The sequence below is a fragment of the Aulonocara stuartgranti genome (assembly GCF_965226115.1).
Source record: "Aulonocara stuartgranti genome assembly, chromosome: 3".
Classification (NCBI taxonomy): domain Eukaryota; kingdom Metazoa; phylum Chordata; class Actinopteri; order Cichliformes; family Cichlidae; genus Aulonocara; species Aulonocara stuartgranti.
This window is the reverse complement of record NC_138941.1, coordinates 10,019,480-10,044,475: the sequence shown is the minus strand read 5'-3', so window position 1 is coordinate 10,044,475 and position 24,996 is coordinate 10,019,480. Positions and strand designations below refer to the sequence as shown.

Below are 24,996 nucleotides of genomic sequence, written 5' to 3'. Positions count from 1 at the left end.
ATTGAATCATCTTTGTTTAGATGCAAGAAGAATCATATAGAAATGAAAAAGTAGAAATAGAAATCCAGAGCAAAGATATCCTCTAATTCAGCGTAGCACATGTGCAGCTGCTGCGATTCACGTAAGCATTCGGCTCGTCGCTGTTGCAGATTTTTCTCTCGCTGTTCTGGCTCACAGCGCTGCAAACACAAAAATAAATATCCCCAAAGGTGTGAAAGGGAGCTAATTAGTAAGAGTATTGTTACTCTCCGCAGGAGTAGTCCAGCAGTAGAAATCAGTCCAATAACAAGGTGTGTAACATCTAGCAGGGTGACAGAAAAACCCAGGGTAACTTCTAAGGACCTCAACGTCTCTCTCACATTGTGTTTTTTAAACATGCTTCCATTTGTCACTTCAGTCTTTACTCTGAAATACAGGAAGAGAAATCATGGCTGAAACAATTTCTCATGAAACCAGGGGTGTGGTCCAACAGTCAGTTTGGTGAGGAAGGTTCCTAACTGAGAGAAGTGACCCAGAAGTATCTGTGTAGCAGCCACAATGAATCCAGATCATGAGCTTTATTAACTGATCAAAGTCTCTTCTTTCATCTTCTGTATCATTCAGTTTGCATTGGTAATGCCCATTATTGTAATGCTTTTTTAAGACCAGCAAAACTTTATTTCACTTTGGGTTAGCTGGGATAAGTGATGGATGGAGGGAATTTTACTTCAGCCACAGAAATCCTAAACAGGAAGGAGGAGCAGAGTTACAGTGGATCACTATCCAGCAGGGAAACAAGGTTTATTTCAATTTCTTGGCCATGAGTGAGATTTACTGAGTGGGCAAATTAGGGAGACGACACCATCAGATCCCGAGCCCTCCATGTGTTAATCAAGAGACGGCTGCTGTGCTACATCCATAAATAATGAATAAATTAGGAGCTAAAGCTGAAAGGACAGTTTATTTGTACCATCTTCACGTGAACACATTCAAGAACATCACAGATGAAGAAACATTAAAAACTTCCACACTACATAAAGCAAGAAAAATAGTTTTTCTTTCAGGTGGTTTCAGAAAAACAGAAACATCAAACATCTCCAAGACTCTCTTTGAAAGAACTAAAAACCTTTGTTCTCATGGTCCAATCATGAGTGAACTCCCCGATGAAGCCTTGTGTGCTAAAACATGTCAGAGTTTTAAAGGTTAAACATGAGTTTCCAAAACGTTTTGCTGGAGAACAATGAACTATTTGACTGAGTTTCAATCATTTACAGACGAGCAAAACCAGGACAGAGAAAAAAGGACAAAACTGACCCAGTAAAACAACAGAAAAGAAGATCCCATGTAGATCTGTATTATGTAGAAGTTCAGCCCAGCAACCAGTTCAGTTCAACACAAGTTTAGATGATTCTATCTGAACTCTGTGGAGCCTGATCTCAAACTTTTTGAGTCTGACACAGAAACCAGAGGATCTTTCTGTGTCTTCAGATTCACTGTGATCCAGTGATGGGAGTGATTTCAGCCCTGAGTGATCGCGCTGATGTTTGCACAGAGCAGACAATGAGGTGAATGTTTGGGCACATTGGTAACAGTGAAACAGTTTATTAGTAACGTGGGATCGTTTGTGTGCAGAGTATGAACTGAGATTCCTGAAGCTCTTGTCACACTGGTCACAGCTGTAGTTTCCTTCCATGTGTGCACGTTCATGAATGTTACGATTACCTGACTGTGAGAAGCTTCTCTCACAGTGTCTGCACTTGTGTGGTTTCTCTCCTGTGTGGACTCGTTTGTGTGATTTAAGCTGACTTTCAGTGGTGAAGGATGACCCACACTGATCACAGAGGTGCTTTTTAACCCCACTGTGAATCAGTTCATGTTGTTTTAAATCTCTTGGTGTGGTGAAGCTTCTCCCACATTCTTTGCAGTATTTCAGTTTGTCTCCAGTGTGTCTACGTTGATGTGTTTTAAGGGCAGCTTGCCAACTGAAAGTTTTTCCACAGAGGTCACAATGAAAGTCTTTCCCACCACCACAGTGATGACAGGGTTGAGAACTGGATCCATCTGTGTCGCTCTGCTTCTAAACAAAGACACAAAGACAGTGTAAGTCAGTCCTTCAACATTTGTATCCTGAACGTCGCCTGAAATAAAGAGCATCTCTGCAGACGTCCAACTACATTTGACTGTTTCAGTTAACACACTCAGTTTACTGGGCTGCAATAACTACAATACTACCACCATAATACTACAGTAATACTAAAATCATAACTGAAAGGAAAATCTGAATAATCACTCAGAGCTGCTTTTCCATGCAGTAGAATTTCTAACATGCTAACACAGTTTAATGAGCAGAGTTGTTCCAAACAGTCAGGCTAAAATGACAAGATAACAATATAAATATATACCTCACAGTAGCTGCACTTGTAGAGTCTCTTTCTGGTGTGGATCTGTTGGTGTTGTCTCAGGTGATGTGGAGATTTAAAAGTCTTCTCACACAGGTCACATTGATAAGGCCTCTCCTCAGTGTGGGTAAACATGTGCTGTTGTAAGTGTGCGTCTGTTGTAAACTCTTTGCCACACTGTTCACAGCAGTACACATCATGTCTGGTGTGAATGCGTAGGTGTGTATTTCGGTACCCTCTCTGGCTGAAAGTTTTTCCACAGATGTCACAGCTGTATGCCTTAATTCCAGAGTGGGTAACTAGATGCCTCTGTAAGTGGCTACTGTGAGTAAAAGCTCTGCCACACTGATCACAGCTGTATACTTTAACTCCACTGTGGATGAGTTGGTGTTTTTTTAGGGAACCCTTCAAGGAAAAAGACTTTCCACACAAGTCACAGCTGAACGGTCTCTCTCCAGTGTGGATGACCTGATGCTGTTTTAGTGAAGCCCTCACAGTAAAACCCTTCCCACACTCGTCACAGGTGTGTTTTTTCTCTCCCTTTCTTCTGTGAGGTTTGTCGGCCTCCTGAGAGCGCTGACTTCTGGCTCCATGTTGGTCCTGCAGTGACAGAGATACAAACAGAGGCAGTGAGTGAAATGCAGTCGTGGAACAAACTCAACCTTCAAACTCCATTAACACTAGTTTTAAACCTGAAGGTGGAGCGTGGCACCAAACACCTTAAAGGTCTCTTATCCCCACCTGCTGGTAGTTCTAACACATTACATCCAACCTGCTGTTAAAGATAATTCATGACTGTTCAAGCACTAAAATCATGCCCATCCCTCCTGATTGTATACACACACACACACACACACACACACACACACACACACACACACACACACACACATTATTTTATAATTGTGTGGATGCCTTAACAGGCCCTGTTTCTCTTTCTTCTTTATTATTATTCCGGGTGTTTCCGTACACTTTTTGCCGTGGATCTACTTCCACAATTTTTGTGCTATTTTCACCGTTCAAACTCTAAACTGTTCTGCTCTTTCTGCTAATGCCGGCTATGACTTTTGGTGTTTATTACTATTATACTTTTTAAAATATTACACTTTTTTCCTTTAATTTGTCCCATTGAAATGAATGGGAAACTTCCACAATTCTGCTAAAACTTTCTTGTCTTTGAAACTTAACTACTGCCTCATACTTTCACCTAGAAACTTCATTCAAACTTTAAAATGTTCTCAAATGATTTGGCTATTCCTGTATGATTCAGCTTTTTCAGATCTTCTACCGTTTTAATCTTATCCCTCTTTGAGTTTTCAGTTGCAAAATTGTGATTTTTCAGAAAATACATGCGTTGCTATGGTTGCTATGCAATTAACTCAGAGGGGACAGTGAAACTGTTTGAATTTTCTCTTCATGTCCAAACAACTTCTTGCTACTCGCTCAATTTCCACTCAAGCCCCACAAATTATACATCAAAACGTAGGTATTTTTGCTGGCTTTCAGAAAATGTCACTATCATTGTTGTGGGACTCATAGATATTTTGCAAATCTCCTCAGAGTAACACAAAGTCAGAAAACTCTCCATATAAACTCAATGGAGAGTTTGTTCAAAATCACCGCTGGATTTCTCTAATGAGAGGCATTTTCAAATTGTCATATCTCCTTAACGAAGCGAAGTTAAGACATGAGGCTTGTCCCCGTATATGTTCAGACACTCCTGACGCTCACAATTCAAGAATTTCTTTCTCACCTATTACCGTTCTGAAATGAGTTGGACTTGTTTGAGGGTAGGAAATTTGTCCCTCGCTCAGATTTCATCAGATTTCAATCTCTGGAAATGAACCACTTTTTTCTCTCGTCATATCTTTTTGATGGATTTCCACAGAGCCCTGAAAATTTCCATGACTGTTCACCAAAGCCTGCTGTTTCTTACGGTGAAAGAATGATTTTGATGCTCCATATAGATTTAGAGTTACCAAAGGTTGTTTGAGCGCAAGTCAAGGCAGTTTTTGCTTCGCCTCTACTCAGTTACAGTGTATTACAAGTCATATATCTTTAAGAATTTATGTTTTATCTCTGAATTATGAAGACCTGAAGATTCCCCCATCTCTTCTGAATAAAACGATGCCTGAATGACCGTTCTAGCCTCTACGGTTAGGAAATTATGGCCATTTGTTCGAGGGGAATCCTGAATGTCAGAAATACACTGAAGAAAACTCACACCTCTCTCTGTGTCTGTGTGTGTAAGGGCTGACTACAGCAGGTGCAGCTAATTTAACTGACCTACATATACCAAGCCCAGACTCTCCACAGCTCCTGTTCCCTTTACTGTCTGTGTATGTGTGTCTGTGTATCAATATTTCTCCTATGTTTAGGTATTACTCCTCAATCATAGTATTTCTGCTAAAGCAAAGTACTTCTACTACATCTAAGTACTTTTGCCAAATCATAGTATTTCTGCTAAATCATAGTATTTCTGCCAATTCATAGTATTTTTGCAAAATCATGGTATTTGTGCAAAATCATGGTTTTGGGGCCAAATATTTCTGTTATTTTATAATATATGTGCTGAATATATTATATGTGCCAAATCATAGTATTTATCTCAAATTATAGTATTTATGCCAAATTACAGTATTTCTGCTAAAACGCAGAAATAGTACCTTTTAGCAGGAATTTCTACCAAAAGATAGTACTTCTGCTAAATCAGAGTATTTCTGCTAAACCAGAGTATTCCTGCCAAATCATAGTATTTATACCCAATCATAGTATTTCTGCTAAATCATAGCATTTGTGCCAAATCATGGTATTTGTGCAAAAACATAGTATGTCTGCAAAACCATAGTATATCTCTTATGTTATAGTATTACTACTAAGGCATAGTATTTCTGCCAAATCATAGTATGTGTGCCAAATCGCAGTATTTGTGGTAAAACATAGTATTTCTGCCATATTGTGGTATTTGTGCAAGAACATTGAACTGTTATGTTATAGTATTACTACTAAGTCATAGTATTTCTGCATTGTTATAGTATTTGTACTAAAACGTAGTATCTCTGCCAAGTCATAGAATTACTGCAATTTCATAGTTTTTTTTAGGAAATCTGTTATGTTATAGTATTTCTACTAAGTCATAGTATTTCTGCCAAATCACAGTATTTGTGCCAAAGCATCGTATTTGTATGGAGTCATAGTATTTCTTCTAAATCATAGTATTTCAATCAAATCTCAGTAGTTGTTGTTAAAACGCAGTATTATTGCCAAATCATAGTATTTGTACCCAATCATAGTATTTCTGCTAAATCATAGCATTTGTGCCAAATCATGGTATTTGTGCAAAATCATAGTATGTCTGCAAAACCATAGTATATCTTTTATGTCATAGTATTACTACTAAGGCATAGTATTTCTGCCAAATCATAGTATTTGTACTAAATCATAGTACTTGTGCCAAATCATAGTATTTGTTGAACATCATAGTATTGGAACCAAAACATAGTATTTGTCCCAAAGCATCGTATTTGTATGGAGTAATAGTATTTCTTCTAAATCATAGTATTTCAATCAAATCTCAGTAGTTGTGTTAAAATGCAGTATTATTGCCAAATCATAGTATTTGTACCCAATCATAGTATTTTTGCCAAATCGTGGTATTTGTGCCCAATTAATAATTCTGTTATGTTATAGTATTACTACTAAGTCGTAGAATATCTGTTATGTTATAGTGTATCTGCGGAATATAGTATGTGTGCCAAATCGTAGTATTTACACCAAATCACAGTATTTTTGCTAAAACATAGTATTTCTGCCATATTGTGGTATTTGTGCAAGAACATTGAACTGTTATGTTATAGTATTACTACTAAGTCATAGTATTTCTGCGTTGTTATAGTATTTGTGCTAAAACGTAGTATCTCTGCCAAGTCATAGAATTAATGCAATTTCATAGTTTTTTTTTAGGAAATCTGTTATGTTATAGTATTACTACTCAGTCATAGTATTTCTGCCAAATCATAGTATTCGTGTGAATTTGTATACTGTAATATCACTGTATTATGTAGTGGCTAAGTAGGGGCTGTTTACTAAGTGCATCAGTGTAAATAGGTCATCTCTTGTGTTGGAGTGCCCTCTTGTGGCGCCTTTTGGGTAGTGCCTTACTAAACGGGAACCCTGTAAAAAGTGGCATCAGACTGATTTGTAGTGGAGGAATTTGTTACCAGTTTTCTTAATCTTTAATCTGTATGCATGTTGTAATGCATACCCTGTTCTTAATCATAGAAACCACACCATATCACCTCTCCACATCCTCCTACTGTATGCCATACCTCCCTGTACCATCCATCTGACCGCAATAAACTCCACCTGTGGTAATCTAATCCCTGGATGTCAGCCTCTCCTTCTGACCGAGGATAGTTATAGTATTTGAGCCAAATCATAGTATTTGTGCTAAAACATAGTATTTCTTCCAAATCATAGTATTTGTGCCAAAGTATAGTATTTCTTCCAAATCATAGTATAACTGCACAATAAAGGTTCTTGAGCCACATCAGTGTTTGTGCCAAATCTTAGTATTTCTTCTAAATCCTAGTAATTCTGCTCAATGATAGAATTTCTGCTATGCTTTAGTACTTTTTTCCTAGATTGTAGTACTTCTGCTAAGTCAAAGTATTTCATGTAAATCATAGTATTTCTACCAAGTCCCAATGTTTCTGCTAAATCATAAATAATGTTTTAGTACAAATTGTATGATTTGGTGGAACTTTCTGTGTTCCAGCACAAATGCTATGATTTGGCAGGAAAAAAATATTATTTAGTATAAATACTAAGTTTTAGCAGAAATGCTATGTTTAAACTTTAAAAAATTCTGCTATTTCTGCTGATGTGTGTTATGACTTTTGACCATTGAAATGAATGGTACACATTATCAATGTGGTCACTGATTTTGCATGATGGGCTGAGCTGTGCTTTACCTCAGTGAGATAAGCATCTGTTCTCAGACTGGGAGGCCTGGGTTCAAATCCAGCTTATGGCAACATTTCTTTCACTTAACAGTTAAACTTTTTTTAAACTCTTTTCAACACAAATTTCATTTTATTCACCCCTTTTCAGCAAAATTTTCAGTTTTTTTAACCCCTTTTCAGCACAAATCCAAACTTTATCAGCTCTTTTTCAGCAAAAACCTCTTTTCAGCAGAATTCTGCTCATTCAACTCTTTTCAGCAAAATTATCAGTTTTTTCTGCTGTTTTCAGAAAAAAACTCTTTTCAGCAGAATTCTGCTCATTCACCTCTTTTCAGCAGAAATTCTGCTGATGGAACTCTTTTCAGCAGAATTTTCACCCCTTTTTTTTTTTGCCCAAATTCTGCTAGCACAATTGTCAATCTCTCCACCTTTTCTTTGTGAGAAAGTGTTTGGCTCAGTGAGCTAAATAGCTGCCCTTTGATCAGGAGGGCCAGGTTCGAATCCTGCTCAGGGCATCTTTTTTTTTTTTTTTTTTGTTTCAACTTTTTCAGCTTTTTTCAGCAGATATCTTCAGCCGTTAAGGCATCCACACTGCATTTTCGCAGGAAATGCAAATTTTTCTAGTTTAGATTATTTTGTTGTTTCCTATTACATATTTCTATAATTTGTATAGATTTATACAGAATTATTCAGTGATAATAAATCCTATGTTTGTTTATTCTAAAGGAACCCCGTTAGCTTCCACAACAGATGTTGCTCGTCTTCCGTCAAATACTCACATAAAATATTACACAATAAAGTGGATTCAAGATATCCACATAATTTCACTCTTACATCCACAGTGAGGTTTCACAATTGTTCAAATATAAGCAATCAATAATAATAATAATAATAATAATATCAATAACATTGAGGCACATTACACAAATTTCAAAAACAAATCATGTCTTACAATATTTACAACAACTAAAAGCTCTGTAAATCGGCTTTTAAGTGTTCATTGAAGTTTTGAATAATTCTCTAATTTTTTAAGGCAACTTATTCCACTTAAAAGTTGCTCTAAATGTAACAGTTTTACAAAACGTTACTTTTAACTCGAGCATTTACTAAATTGCAGCTTGTTGAAAACTGTGTAATATGATGATGTATTTCATCTGGATACTGCAGCTGAGCAGAATAAATGTGGTGTGTTTAACAGAATTGCTTTCTTTAGAACTACAAGTAAGCCAGAGAATATTTTAGCCTGTACAGGAAGCCAAGAAAGGTTATTATGCATTTTATCAATATTAGTATAGTATGAACATCTTCACACTAATCTGGACGCCTTATTCTGGACTAACTGAAGTCTGTTAAGATCTGTCTTATTAGCTGCTGACCAAATGATTGAACAATACTCCAGATGAGACATTACTAGTGCATTAATGACATCTTTCATAATGAAGAAGTGATACACAAAGAGCATTTCATAGCCATAGCTATGCCTTGTCGGCAGAGTTATGTGACATTAGTGATGTTTGTACTTTCAGCGTTAACTTGGTTTTAAAGCCTTTAAAATATACGCCGTTCAATAGTCGACCTTAATCTGACAGAGAATGTGATGATTTTGTGGATAATTAAAGTCAGTCATATATCCACAAACACAACAAGCTGAAAGTCAGTGATGCTGCTCGGTTTGCAGTCCTGAACATCACGGCACAAGCAGGATCCACTGCACTGTTAATGTGAGCTGTGTTATATTGCTGCCTCTGTTCGGTGGTGTCGAGCCAAACGCACTTTAACGTGTGTTTGAACGAGCTGACGGTTCACTCGTTAAGCTGAAAGAAAGATGCTTTAATCACAGCAGTCACACATGTGTCCACTGCACCATCTGGAACTCTTCTTGTTTACACTCGTAATAACACAAACACTAAATCCTGCTTCTCTGGTGCTGTTGTGTAGCAGTGTGTACACCTGAGACTGTCACCTGTCTGTCTGTCCTGCACTCTCTCTCTGTTTCTTTCTCTCTGATTGTGGAATAAAAGTATGAACATGTGTTTATAAGTTACACTTGTGCTTGAATCCTGCAGCTTATCACACATTTGATTTCCATGTGTGACGACTGCAAGTGTCCAGAGTGAGGACAGACTGAGGGACCCACTGCTGCACATCATTTGTGAGGCTTTGCAGCCCTGATGATCCACCAGGAATAACTCAGCAGTGTGTGAGGAAGAGGAGGAGGAAGAGCCAGCAGCAGCTGACAGATTGAGAGAATAGACAGACTGTTCCCTGTTTGTGAAGGACTGCTAGGAAAGTTTAACATAACTGTCTGTGCTGAATCAGTCTTATTAGGTAATGTTCAAATAATGTGATCATCCCAGTGTTTCCAGTGTGGGAGAAAGTACTCAGGGCCTTCAAGTTACACACTATGAAAGGCAGCAACAAGTTTAATGTTCAGAAACCTAAAGTCTGTATCAGCAGCAGAATGGAGCTAAAAATAAATGTTGGTTTCAGTTCTATGAAGCTTTGAGTATTTTGGATCAGTAGCTGCTGTGTTTGTTGCATCACATTGCTGTAACTGTTTATATGCTTTATATATTCTGAGCTAAGTTGATCTATAGTGTTACATCATATTCTATAAGGATGTTATGTGTTTGTAGACTTTCTGCCCAGTTTGACCCATTTAGCAGAAGTCAGCCTGTTTAAGGCTCTGATATCTATTCTGTGTGACTTAAAGCAGTTATGACATGGTCTGATTTTCTCACCCAATAAAGGAATATTTCATATATCAGTCGACTCTTCATTCTATCAGACACAGTTATCACAGCTCCTACATTTGCTTTTTACACATATATGTAAGCACTGAGCCAAATTTTGTACCAACATATTAAAAGAACAATATTTGTCTCTTATATATGATACATCTGTATACACACTGTCACAGATACTTGTCTGTGAGTGAAGTGATTAATATAATAACTATAATATTGGCCATATTATATTTACATTACCACAGTGAGATGACTTTAGTCTCATGAACAACATCAGCTAATTGTTATTTACAGCTAATCTTAAACGACTGTTCAGCACAGAAATGAAGCCCAACAATCATGTTTCACAGTCCTGTGGTCTCAGCCTCAGATACTCATCAAATCACACAGAGCTCATGTAGAAACAAATGAACTAAATATGTTCTCCTTCATTTCTGTCAAACAAAGCTGTATGAAACGTTTCCAGCTGTTAGTATCATGGTTGCTAGGCAACCTGGGCAGCGCGACGGAGGCTAGACGTCCCATTTCACGAGCCTACGAGCCTCGCACTTCGGCCTTAGCGGTCTTTGAGTACGCGGCCCTTGAGGACTTTAAAGCTGCAGAACCTGAATCGGGATACAGCCATGATGATCTCCAGCCTCGTGCTCGCCAACATTCTCACCTGAGTTAAGAAGACGATCACTGAAATGGTCTCAGCAGGTCCTTTGATGACAGCAATGAAATGCAGTGGTAAGGCTTTTTGGGGATTAAGTTCGTTTTCATGGCAAAGAAGGACGATGCAGTTCATCTGATCACTCCTCATAACATTCTGGAGTGCAGGCAAAATGCTATTATAAAAACTTAAGCAGCAACTTCTCCAGGTTCCAATATTTATGCAATTCTCAAACCTTTTGGCCACGACTGTATAACCTCTTCTGAAGTTTAGTGGATATTATACATGGTTATGCTCAGGATGTGTCGGCCAGTTTCCACTGGAAACGCCTTTTGGTTAAACTGTCAGCGAGCAATTTGCATTTGCACTGTTACATTTTTATATAACTTTAATGCACATAAACAACAGCTGCTTGTTTCAGTGAAAATACATTGATGGGTTTTTAATAAAGTTGTGCAGCTGTAAAGTATTTTGTCTGGTGTCAATTATATCGTCAGCTACATCGTTATGGCAAATATTCAAATGTATATGGTGATAAATATCTTTGGTCATATGGTCCTGCTCTGTCTGTCACCTTCTGTGTTGAGCTCATTGTTTCCTCTGTAGTGGCTGAGCTGAGTCCAAGTAGCTGAAAATGTTCCTCTGCTGCTCCGTCAGACTCTCCTCCTCCTGCTGATCAGCTGGGACACAAAACAGATCTTTGTTAGGCTCCACACTGCACTGAAGAGTCAAAGTGTCTCATATGTTCATCTGACAAGTAAAAGAACACATTTTTGTTTCCTGAGGTGGGCAACTTGTTGGAAACAAACACAAAAGGTTTGAGCACTGATACCTGCCATTGCTGCCATTGAAAGATGCAACGCCAGCAATGTGGATTGGTTTGAGTCTTGACAATCCACATTGCTGGCATCTTTCAATATGTTTGAATGCACCAGTGTAAGTGCAGCCACTCAGACTCAATGTGTTCATAGAAACAGGTGCACATGTGTCACGAGTTCATCCAGCAGTAGCTATGGTACTTGGCCACAGGGGGCAGCAGTGGACTGACCTGCATTTGAGACTGCTCCAGCTGCTGTGTGACAGTCAGTAGATCTGCTACAAATTGCAGATCATATGCAAGTTTTGGAAATGACATTATAAATATTCCTAACTTAGCCACGGCAGCATTGTTGATGTATTACCTATATTGGCTGAAAATGTTCATTTGCAGAGAAAAGACACAGGCAGACTGTGCTTACAGGACAACAACAACAACAATCTTTATTTATACAGCACATTTAAAAACCAACGGCATGCCAAAGAGCTTAACATAAAACAAATTAACACAAGTATAATCAGAGTCATAAAAATAAAAGTGTAGAATTATGTTCACAGGAAAAAGCCACCAATAGAAAAAATATAACTATAGCACATAGCTATAGCACAATATAACTGTGCCATCAACACACAATGGGGATAAGACATACACAGCGCAAATAAAAAGCAACATAGGAAAATTAGTAAAATAAATCACTGCAGACAAGGCCAGCATTTAACCGGTAGAAAACGCAAGATTAAACAAATACGTTTTAAGCCGTGATTTAAAAGATTGAATAGAGTCAGACGCCCGAATGCCAATGGGAAGGTTGTTCCGCAACTCTGGTGCGGCCAGGGCAAACGCTCGATCACCTCTAGACTTCAGCCGAGATCTAGGCTGCACCAACAGTAACTGTGAGGATGATCTTAAAGCCCTAGCAGGAACATATAAGCTTAAGAGTACCTTAAGATAGCTCGGTGCTGTGTTATTAGTGATTTTAAAAGTAAACAGCAGAATTTTAAATTGGATACGGTATTTCACAGGAAACCAGTGCAAATCAGCTAGGACGGGAGTAATGTGGGCAAACTTCTTAGTTTTGGTTAGAATGCGTGCAGCAGCATTTTGGACTGTCTGTAAACTATGGAGGAGGCAGAGTGGAGTCCAAAATAGAGTGAATTGCAGTAATCCAGCCTCGAAGTTACAAAGACATGGATGAGTTTTTCCAGGTCTTTATGCGGGATATACTGCCTGGCCTTAGAAATAAGGCGGAGTTGGTATAAACTGGATCTAACAACAGCAGACACTTGTCTATCAAGTTTAAATGAGCTGTCAAGTAACACGCCCAAATTCCTAACAGTGTCGGAAAAGGAGTTAGTGAGAAAACCAAAAGCATCACGAAGTTTGGCACGAAGGACGTCACTGCCAAAGACCACAATTTCAGTTTTCTTATCATAAAGGATAAGAGTATTTGCCAGGAGCCATTGTCTGACCTCACACATGCACTCTCGAAAACTATTCAAGGACAAAGCTAGGTCATCATTTAACTCAAAGTAGATCTGAATGTCATCAGCATAATAATGAAAAGCGATGTGATATTTCTCAAAGATAGCGCTTAATGGAAGCATGTACAATGAGAACAGAGTAGGGCCTAACACAGATCCCTGAGGGAGACCACAACAGACAGGTACAGCGAAGGAAGAGGAAGTGGCCAAGTGAACCGAGGAGAGCCGATTGGACAAGTATGATTTAAACCAATCCAAGGCAACACCCTTGATGCCTACAGTGTGCTCAAGTCTCGCCAATAGGATTTTATGATCAACCATATCGAAAGCCGACGATAAATCCAATAGCACTAGGACCGAGGAGCGTCCATTGTCAGCCATTAGTAGAAGGTCATTGAGAACTCGGAGCAGCGCTGACTCAGTGCTATGATGTGGTTTGAAGGCCGATTGGAATTTATCATTAATGCTATTCTCATCCAGGTAGGCCTGGAGTTGAAGCAACACTATCTTCTCAAGAATTTTGGCCAAGAACGGAAGCTTGGAAATCGGCCTATAGTTCGCATAATCATTATAATCGAGGTTCCTTTTTTTAAGAAGAGGCTGAATTATAGCATGTTTAAAGGCTGATGGTACGCAACCAGAGAGCGAAGAAGAGTTCAAAAGGGACAATATACTAGGTCCAATTGCACTAAAACAGTCCTTAACTATACGAGATGGAAGAACATTATATACGAGATTAGTATTGTTCAGTTGTTCAACCAGACGCTTAAGAGTAGGGAGTGAAACGGGTTCAAACTGATAGAAGGAAGAGGAACAGTCAGGGGTAAACGCAGGGCCTGTCATAGCAGATTTAAGAGATGAGACTTTATCTAAAAAAATAATTTAAAAATTGTTCGCAAAGAACCGTGGAGCACGGCAGCGGCATAGTGGGGCAGGGGTTGACCACAGAGTTAAAAATTTTAAATAAAATTCGAGGATTGTTACCATTGGTAGAGATAATTTTTGAAAGAAAAGCTGCTTTAGCCATTTTGGCAGCAGTTTGAAACTTCAAGCGACTAGTACGTAGGATGTCGTAAGATGCCTGGAGTTTATCTTTCCTCCACCTTCTCTCATCCCGCCGACACGCACGTCGTAGAGCGCGAACAGAGTCACTTAACCAACATTGTGAGTAAGTTCTGGGGCGCTTAATTTTAATAGGTGCCACAGTGTCGAGGATGGAGGAACATGTAGTTAACAGGGTATTGGCAAAATTCTCAACCATATGAGGGGTAAGACAATCTGACGTAATAGATGCAGAATACACAAAAGAAGCAGAGAATTTCACCACAGCATCAGCATTAACAGTACGCACATCACATAATAACATTACATGTTATTATGTGATGTTACTGAAATCATCATGAATAACAGGAGTGGTGATTCCTGTAACTTTGTGTATATAATGTGGCATTTCTTACTGATGTAGGCCAAAAATAAATACATAAACTGAGCACCTGATGGCTTTCAACTTTTGTTGTCCATCTTCCATTGGTTTGAATTTTGCGCTCCAGTACAAACACAAATCCCCCAACCCGAGGATCAGCACAATTAACCTAACAGACCTACACCTTAGTTCACAGATTCACTTTGTCTAAGGTTGATTTCTGGGATTTCACACAACCCAGGATTCAGATCGTGAATCCATGATGGGCTTGGATTTACATCATTATAAATGAAATGTGCTCTACTTGGAAGCAGCCGGCCCCGCCCCTTTTGACGGGTTGTGTGAGACTTTAAATCATCAAACTGTAAATTATAAATTTAAATTGTTATTGATCCTTTACCCCGAGTCCTAAAGTGTAGATTTATTTTCTTACTCTTCTTATATTTATTGTTTGTTTACTTGCACCGCTGTAACTGCAGCCTCGTCGTCTCGTTTCTCTATATCCTGGACTGTCTGTAGCGGAGATGACAATAAAGTTTACTTTGACTTCAGCAGCGCGCAGGCGCACCGAGGGCTCTCGCGCTCACTTTATAGAATTTAGAAAAAACATGGGTGCAGATTATAAGTCTGTATCATAATATCTGTTTGTTGTTTTTATTTTGTTTTGCGAGTTGGTTATTAGATGCTGCTCCAGCCAGCCAGAGACTCCCCACCGCCCCGCCCTCTCCTCCCTGTGCCGCCAGCAGCAGGCGCACCTCGCAAACGGAGGGCGCCCTTACTCCCAGCAAATGGCTGATAGAAAACCGATCGGTGCCTACGAATTTCCCAATATGCGCTGGCATGACGTCGGGGAAGCATGGGTACGACCGATTCTTTTATTTATTTTTTTCCAATGCCCGTGATGCCCCCCCCACCACGATGCATTCTATTGGTTTGCACACTTACACACACACCCAGCTGTGGTTTCCTGTTTTGCTGGACTCTGGAGAGCCCCGCCTTTAACGCTCTTCTCTCACAGAGAGCAACAGAAAACTTGGAAAAACTCCAGATTGACTGAACTCAGTTCAAAGTTACCTTGACACCTTTAGATGTGAGACGTAGTGATGGTCCGCTTGAAGCTGACGCTCCGGTGCGTGTGTCAGAAAGATCAACGCGCTGCTTCAGAAGCACCGTGTCGAGGCTTGATTCGTTTGGCCAGAGTCACGTGATCAGTGACGTCTGAAGCTTCGTTTAGAACGTACCTTTTTTTAAATCGAACTTTATTGAAACACACTGAGTATACAACATACAAACAGATGAAGTTTACAAAAGAACAGAACATGAACATACAGAACCAGGAGTAAAAAAATTATGATATGAGTAGGCGAAAAAAATCAACATATTGTAACGTGCAGTGGAGATGAAGCCAGCCGCGGAGGTGTGCAGGTGGATAGCGAATGAGCAACAGCTTCTGACTTTCCAAAAAGTACTCATTTATTTACAATATCAAAAATAAAAGTGCTACCTCTACCACACATTACTAAAGAGCACACTAGTCCGCGTACACACGGGAGCATCCATTACAGGAGGAGTGCGAAGAAGAACAAAAAGGGGGTGACACCAGTCGTGAGACAGGAGGCGCCGCCATGTGGTGATACACTGCATTACAATAGCAACTGTTACATAGTCCCCCCCTGGTGAGAAAAAGGCTGTCCTCAGCCGTACACAGCTGAAAAAGCACACACCACACCTAACAGTACCCTATACATAGAGGTTACAACTAAGATTGGTGCACACACACAGGGCAAAAGACCATTTAAAAATGAAATTGGTGAAAATAAGACGAATATGTACAGTGGAAAATCAGTTTTCTTAGTTTTTTTCACTTTTTTCTTTTGTTCTTTTTTTTCTAAGTAAATGCCAAGAATGAACCTTAACCCACGAAAGAGCCATAAAACTGGATTAAGTAGAGCAAACTGAAACATCTACATATCATGACTCAAAGTAGCAATGCAACAAGAAAGCATCAAACAGGTTTAACCAAAACATTTCACTTCAGATCAAGCCTGGTTGTGTGAAAATCATTAGTCCATCTTTTGTTGCTCCAGCCAGACGTAACTCTGGGGCAACGTCTGGGCCTGAGATTGTAATGTCCACCAGCAGCTGGGTGCTGGACAGATCTGGGTGAAACACTCTCTGGAACAGCGCCCACACCAGAAGAAGAGTGAATGTCCGGTAAATCAAAGGGGAATGGCTCAGAGTCAATGTCAGTGTCTGCAGGGGGGCCAGGGTGGGCCTGAGAGTCAGAGTTCAGACCCTCTGCGGTCTCTCTCTCAGCAGGCAATGAAACAGAATGTTCTTTGGAAGTGAGAGAGTCCTAGGTATGGAACGGTTGCATGTTCACAACATGATAAACACCTGCATCCACACCGGAGTCCACCCAAGTGAGCCTGTAATTAACATCACTGAGTCTCTGAGATACACACAATGGTCCCTGAAACAGTGGTGCAAGTTTAGCAGTAAAGTTAGACTGAGCGTCTGACCTGGGGTGCGTCTTAACTCTCACAAGGTCACCAACACGAAACGTGGCATGTCGATGTCTCAAGTCATAGTAATGTTTTTGTCTGTCATGGCTATAGTCCAAAGCTGCTTTGGCGTGGTCGTGAGCTTCCTGCAGGGAGGCTCTCAGAGTCTCAGGGTAAGGCACACCCGGTTCATCAACACCTGCTGTAGAAGGCTGAGTGATAAGGTCAAGCGGGGTGTCTAACTCACGACCATAAAGCATCATGGCAGGAGTCATACCTGTACTGTCATGGGGGGCGGTGCGCAGAGCAAAGCAAATCTGAGGGAGAAACTTGTCCCATGATGTGTGCTTATCACCTACATAAGCGCGGATTGCAGTTTTCAGAGTCCGGTTGACGCGTTCAGTAGCATTTGTCTGAGGGTGATATGCCGTAGTGAGTCTGTGCACCGAGCCTAAGGCAGAAACAACATGTTCAAAAAGCTCACTCACAAAAGGAGACCCTCTGTCAGAAATGAGGTAAGTGGGTGTACCATGCCTAGCAAAAATGTCAGTGACGAATTTACCAGCTGCTACCTGAGATGTAGCTTCTTTGACAGCACTGGCTTCAACCCATTTAGTCAAATAGTCAACAAACACGATCAAATAAGCATTACCAGTGGGGGTGCGGGGAAGTGGCCCAACAAAATCCACACCCACATACTCCCAGGGTTTCTGGGGGACAATGGGAACCATAAGACCGGCTGCTTTTTTCTGACTTGGCTTGGTGAGTTGGCACACTGAGCATGAAATCACATAGCGTTTCACATCAGCTGCCATTTTGGGCCAGAAAAACTTAAAACGCAGTCTAGCCAATGTCTTAGAAACACCCAAGTGACCTGCTGTGGGGTGATCATGGTAATAGTCCAGCAAGGTGCCTCTCATGGAAGTAGGGGCAAACAGTTTCAGCTCTTTCAAAGGGTGCAAAGCACATGTGGACTTGGGTTCTCTGTGATACAAAAGAGAGTCATACACAACATACTGTAACAAGGTGGCATTGTCCGAGCTGTTCAGAGAGTCTGCTTCAATGTCTCTGAGGAGTGGACCTGTGACATGATCGTCTAACTGCAGCGGTCTCAATTGTGAACGGTCAGCCAGAATGACGGGGGGCAGAGTACGAATGTCCAGGCTGCCCATAACAGCATGATCTGGTAAAAGATCAGTCGGCCTGTCACAGGTCAGAGGCAAAGGGTTGAGTGACAGTGCGTCGGGAACTTTGTTCTGTGCACCAGGTTTGTGCACTATTGTGAAATCAAAGTCCTGCAAACGAAGTGACCAGCGGGCGAGTCGGCCCGTTGGGTTTTGACGAGACATGAGCCACCTGAGACTGTTGTGGTCAGTGAAGATAGTAACATGAACACCTTCAACATACGGGCGGAAGTGTTCCAGAGCCCATATCACAGCGAGGCACTCCTTCTCTGAAGTGCAGTAGGGGAGTTCAGCTTTGTGAAGGGAGCGACTAGCAAAAGCCACAACGTACTCACGACCCTTGTCATCCTTTTGCATCAACACTGCCCCAAGACCAATGTCACATGCATCGGCGTGAATGGAAAAGGGACGGTTGAAGTCTGGAAATGACAGGATCGGGGCTGATGTGACATGATCCTTCAAAGTGTCCATGGCCCTTCGACAGCTGTCGTCCCAGTGGAAAGCATTGTCCTTTCTGGTGATGGCGTGAAGAGGTTCGGCATGGCGGGCATAATTCTGAATGAAGCGTCGATAATAGCCAGTCAAGCCAAGGAACTGACGGACGTGTTTCACTGAGGTTGGGGTATCAAACTCCTTAACCGCCTTTACTTTGTCCGGATCGGGCTTAACACCTGATGATGTGATGCGGTACCCGAGAAAGGTGAATTCATCGAGGCAGAATTGGCACTTTTTGAGCTTCAATGACAAGCCAGCAGCCTGGAGTCTGCCCAGCACCTCCTCAAGATCCACTAAGTGCTGTTCAAAGGTAGGTGAGGCGATAACAATGTCATCCAGGTAGACTGCGCACGTTTTGTAAATGAGGCCAGCAAGCACACAGTTCATGAGTCTCTGAAAAGTTGCAGGTGCGTTGCAGAGCCCAAAGGGCAGCACCCGAAACTGGAAGAGACCGCAGTGAGAGATGAAGGCAGTTTTAGGGTTCGAGTCCTCTGCTACAGCAACCTGCCAATAGCCTCGCGCTAAGTCCAATGTCGAGACAAACTTTCCTCTTGCCAGAAAGTCCAAAGACTCATCTACACGAGGCAGGGGATAAGAGTCTTTTCGGGTAACTTGATTGAGCCCTCGAAAGTCCACACAAAACCTTGGTTCCGTGGCCGCTCTATTTACAATGACTACAGGAGCTGCCCAAGGGCTTGTGGAAAGTTCAATGATGTTGTCCTTCAACATTTGTTGCACTTGTTCTTCAATCACACGTTTCTTAGCAGGTGACGTGCGATAGGGTGGGAGATTGACAGGTGTTGCATTGCCAGTCTATGGTGTGCTCAGTGAGAGCCGTTCGACCAAGTTGACCATCAAACAAGGAGCTAAACTTGCTGAGCAGATTTAGTAAAGCATCCTTGTTGTTCTCTGAGAGACTTGCTTCAGACAGTTTGGCTGTTAAGTCTGAGCGAACCAAGTCCAAAGACGTCAGTGTTCCAGGTGAATGTGAGTAATCATTTTGAAGGTCCTCTTCATTGTCTGCGAGTGGGCAGGGGATGTCCTCAATGTAGACTGTTCTAGTGGGAATGTGAATAGAAACAGAAGCTCTTGCCATAAAATCCATTCCCAGAATGAAAGGAGAGGACAAATCTGGTATTATGGCAAAACGCTGGTAAAAGTTCTTGTTCATGAATCCAATATTGAGCCAAATAACACCAACAGGGATACAGGGAGCATTATTGGCGAGGTTAAGTGCAGGACCATTCCACTCACTTGTGTTTCTAGGGTAAGAGTCATTTACTTGAATGAGATCTGTTCGTACAGCCGAGAGGGAAGCACCTGTGTCGAGGGTAGCATCCACAGATGAAGCATTGAAATTCACTTTCGTTCTTAGTGGGGTATTCCAGTGGACTTGTGAAAAATTGTCTTCCAAGTGTCCAAGACTGTGTCCACCCTGTAGTGAATCGGGCGTGTGAGGCTCCGTTAGTAACTGGGGGAAGGTTGGCCTCTGTGAAATGTCCTCCCCCCCGCCGTAGTTTCCCGACTGCCTGTATTGTGGCTGGGATGTGGTGCTGCTTAATTCCCCCTTTTCATGGCCAGGGTCAGAGGGGCCAGGTGCTGGCAATGGCTGGACTGGGCCATGCCTAGCGGTGTTCGAGGCTCGTTGTGGCAAATGAGGTTGGGTGTTACAGTTTGGGCAGGTGCGTGTAGTGAACCCTGGCTGAGAGCATTTGAAGCAGTAAGGTTCAGGCTTATAGTTGTCTTTGCTACATAAAGCAGGCTGTGGTCTTTGTGGTCCAAGCACTGAGTGAAGCTCATGAGCGCGTAGCAGCAGGTCCATTACAGAAGTGACATTAGCGCCATACAGGGCAACTCTGTATTTTTCGAGAGCATGTTTACTAATTAGGTCAATTCTGTCTTTTTCAGGTGGGGGGCTCTTCAGTTTGTCAAACTCACTCAACATGTGGGCGACAAAGGTTGGGAGCGGCTCGTCCTGAGCCTGAACACGATCCAAAATTCCTCTCAGGATGCGTTCTTGGTTGTCGGAGGGCAGAAAAACTGTCTTAAACAGTTGACAGAATTGAGCCCATGATGTGATGTGGGAGCTCAGTGCCTTGAACCATTTCCAGTAGGGGTGCAACGATACACAAAATTCACGGTTCGGTTCGATACTTTGGTGTCATGGTTCGATATTTTTTCGATACAAAAAAAATGTTCATGCCTTTTTAATTTGTCATTTATTAAAATTATAAATATATATTTTAACACAAAAGTACAGTTTTTAAATTTAACCCTAACCCTTGTGCGTGTTGTTTTTTAGCTCGTCATATTGCAGCCACAGAAATTCTTTTGTCCATGAAACCATAAAGCTGCACTTTCTTTTTGCCTTATAGTCTGATTTGTCATAACTTCTCCGTTTTGTGGTAAGCTTTTCTTTGGCTGTCACTTCTTCACCCTGACCTGTCTTATTTGGCTCAGCAGAACTAAAATATATATCCTGCTGCTTTTACACACACACACACACACACATAACGCTCAGTGATTATCTGCGCGATCAACCTCTCACATGTTTAAGCTGCGGGAGATTTCACTTGTTATGTTTGCATAGTAAGCTAACAATTAATAAGACGATGTCAGAGGAATTGGTGCACAAATTATCATCACTCACAGATCAGTGCTGTCGCTCTCTATACACAGTTCGCGCGATTGCAAAGTGAAAGCAAAAAAACAAGCGCAAATTCAAACACGATTTCAATATGTCACATATTGACAGTGGCTCACCCAATGACATAATTACCCAGCTACATTTCTGAAAGAATGCAAAAGCATTGACATATATTTTTCCTTCCTACAATAGCCCGACAGGCAGGGCAGAGATAGCCCCGGGACGTCGGGCTAGCAATATTGCGAGCCCTGTATCTGATTGAGGAATCACTCATCTTTGGAAAAGAGAGTTTATTACAGAGAAATGTCTCTTTCCAAAATAAAAGCTATACTATCCGCTTCTTCTGGGCTATATTCTCAGCAGCATATTAAACATATCAGGTCTCCATAAGGAGAATCATGTGCTAACAGCTGTCTAAATGACTCGGCTAAAGTTTGTAGCATGCATGCTTGTTGTTTTTGTCTTTGCACTAGGATGATGTCGATGTAAATGTGCAGTCATATTCGTTGTGTTCCCACTAGTGCTTTCAGGTTAATCTCGTTGAAATAACCTTAACGCCACAACACGGCAAATCTCCGTTAACGAGCTACCCTATACAGAGGGGCTAGACGGCCAACACGTTAACGAGCTAACTGCGCTAACACACTAGCTCCCACCCATGTAATTGAGCATTGCATGGCACATCCAACATACTGTTTTACTTTAGTCCATGACTCGCTTACCTTCAGGGTCATACGTCACATGAAAACCAAAATAATTCCAAACGCCAGATCTGAATGAGGGTGGGGAGGTCCACTTCTGTCTTGCTAGCTTGCCCTGCGCTCTTCCTTCTGACCATGCTGTCTGTGTTGAGTGCTCAGTGAATCTGCGTTCGACTACTCCGCCTAGGCTGCACTCTCGAGCCTAGGCGGAGTAGTCAAATGCAGATTCACTGAGCGCTCAACACAGACAGCATCGTCAGAAGGAAAGTTGATAAAATAAATTACAAATTTTGTATTGTTCTTTTTTTTTTCTCCCCTTTGGTTTTCTTTCTTTCTCTCCCCCTCTTTCTTTCATTCTTTCCCCCTGTCCTATCCCACAGTCATGTCTGTCCCGTTTGCAACTGAAAATAAAATAAATTCATAATTATAATAAAGGTCAATCAAATGGACCAATATGATGATCCACTTAAAATAAATCCTCTTGGCATCTTTCTTGGCCTCAAGACAACAATTCTGATGGCTATAGATCCAAACGGGACACACAAAAAAAAAAAAAAAAATTTTTAAAAATTGTATTGTTCGATACATATGCGTACCGAACCGAAAGCACTGTATCGAACGGTTCAATATCGATACGAATATCGTTGCACCCCTAATTTCCAGGGCTCTTTTGCAAGAAAGTGTGGCAGTTCATTTAGCAATTGCCCATCAGTTAGGTTCAATGAGGCTTTGTATATGCCAACTGTATTTAACCAGTCCTCAGGTTGCACTTTTCCGTCCCCAGCATACACAGGAGGCTCCAGCTTTGCGTGATGTAAAGCTGCCGCAATCACTCTGGAAGTGCTGCTGACTTCAACTGAGTGAGATGGGAGGAAAGGATTTGTAGGTTGAAATGGGTTGCTGGGCAGGAACGGATTGGTACTGTTGGTGGGTTCAGTTTTGTCCATCACATGAACATGAGGTGTCGATGTGGCCATTGGGAAAACAGGAGACTGTGGGACTGCAGGAGGGGGAGAGTTCCCCGTTGTGAGTTGGTCCCACTGCTTTAGTAAACTCTGCTGTATGTTCAGTGAGTCACGTAAACAATCACTAAGCTTATTCACCTCAGTTCTTAACTCCACCACTTGTTGGCTAAGGCTAGGAGTCACATTTTCAACTATCTGGCACATAGGTAACGAGGTAAGTTCCATGTCTGAGTCAGAGTCGTCTGGGCAGTGTGCCATTGCGATTTCAAAAAAATTAAGCCGCTCCAGGGCACAGCGCAGTTATTGATATAGCAGTAAAAGAGTCAGTTAGGTCAGACTAGAAAGACAAAACTGCAAAAATGCGTTCAAGATTAAATTTAGAAAAACCACATATAAAATTTCGCCCAACAACTGAAATTAGACTGGAGTGATCAGAACCATGTTATTACAATAGCATGTCTGCAACACTAGAGCTCAATGCAGGATTAGTTTTAAGTCGTTTCGTTATACTGAGCCGAAGACCAGCACCAACGGTTGTAGTCGGCCAAGCTATCACTTACATGTGCTACAGTCAGTCTCAGCAGAGGGAAAGGGGAATGAAAAGCCAGCAGAAATGTTCATGTCCAGGCTCTCCACAGAAGAATTAATCCTTAGAAGACGAAACCAACAACAAATAACAAATCCACGGAGTCCATTCGCGTCGCGGAGTCAGCTTCTCTCTTTTTCTTTCTCCCAAGCGGAGCAGCGGCACATCACGGTATCCAGAAATTAGTCGGGTCCAACCTGAGCTGAGGCTGCGGCCATGGCTGGAGAAAACGTCCGAGCGTCCGCAAAACTGGGGGGATTTCCGAGACAGTTCACGTGCTAGAAGAGAAGAATCCTCGGCGGGATGCAAAAATCGTCTGAAGTCCAAGGGGAAAAAGTTCGGGCGCCAGTTGTAACGTGCAGTGGAGATGAAGCCAGCCGCAGTGTGCAGGTGGATAGCGAATGAGCAACAGCTTCTGACTTTCCAAAAAGTACTCATTTATTTACAATATCAAAAATAAAAATGCTACCTCTACCACACATTACTAAAGAGCACACTAGTCCGCGTACACACGGGAGCATCCATTACAGGAGGAGTGCGAAGAAGAACAAAAAGGGGGTGACACCAGTCGTGAGACAGGAGGCGCCGCCATGTGGTGATACACTGCATTACAATAGCAACTGTTACAATATAAATATTGTTCTGAGAGGCTTTTTGTTGGTTGAGTCTGAAATTGATTGTATGTACAATTCATATCCTTATAAAAAGGCAGAAATATGGTGTTTTATTAATAAACTTACATTTGTGGATATAAAATAGCTAAAAGTATTAACAAATATTTTATAAAAAAAAACATTTATCATTCTTCCTGGGGAACTTAAAGAAAAAGAATAAAACATTTTCCATCGTAAAGAAAACTCCCTTAAAATATGGACAATAACAAAACTGCTAAATTCTTCCAGAATCTCTGTGTAGAGGAACCAAAAGAGATGTGCCACAGTTTCTGGATGATCCCCACAGAAAGTTCAATTAGTATTTATGTCTCTTTTAAATGTTACCATATAGTGACTGGCTGGGTCACATTTATGAAGAATTTTATATGAGATTTCCTTCACCTTGTTCACAATTAGATATTTATGGGATCATCCAGACTGTCTTCCAGGTGATATCTGGAACATGTCGTTTCCAGTAAGATATTCTATATATGGGAGAGACATGATATCTTCTTGGAATAAACTACGTATTCTCTTATTGCTGTTACCAAGTTCCTGTGAAAAGCAGATTTTTCCCACTGCTGACTCAGCTGGATCAGGGAGAGTGACTGAGGCAGATATTGAGCTGTCAGTGTTTTTATATAACATTAAAGTCCCTGAGGGTATGGCACCAAGCACCACTGAGAATTCCCCAACACTGTTTGACAAGTTTGATGAGCATCTTGACTTTTGGTCTTTGGATGTTAACAGTCCTGGATATGTGACTTCTTGTTTAACAGAAATGTTACAGAGAGCATTT

General features: G+C 41.2%; 2 protein-coding genes across 3 annotated transcripts in view; both read right to left on the bottom strand.

The window, feature by feature from the left end:
• LOC309703020 (NACHT, LRR and PYD domains-containing protein 3-like) overlaps positions 1-24,996 on the bottom strand; it is a 198,082-nt gene that overhangs the window by 69,561 nt on the left and 103,525 nt on the right. The gene's annotated exons all lie outside the window — the stretch shown is intronic.
• On the bottom strand, positions 558-23,702 carry LOC309702316 (uncharacterized protein). 2 transcript variants are annotated; one of them, XM_082526961.1, is made up of 4 exons: positions 23,519-23,702; positions 11,316-11,421; positions 2,382-2,978; positions 558-2,056 (listed from the first exon to the last, which is right to left on the bottom strand). In XM_082526961.1, exons 2-4 carry the CDS (start codon positions 11,331-11,333, stop codon positions 1,364-1,366), a joined length of 1,308 nt encoding a protein of 435 aa, XP_082383087.1. In that variant the 5' UTR covers positions 11,334-11,421; positions 23,519-23,702; the 3' UTR covers positions 558-1,363. The 2 variants fall into 2 exon arrangements, with proteins under 2 accessions (XP_082383087.1, XP_082383086.1); XM_082526960.1 differs by lacking the exon at positions 23,519-23,702 and adding an exon at positions 15,537-15,732.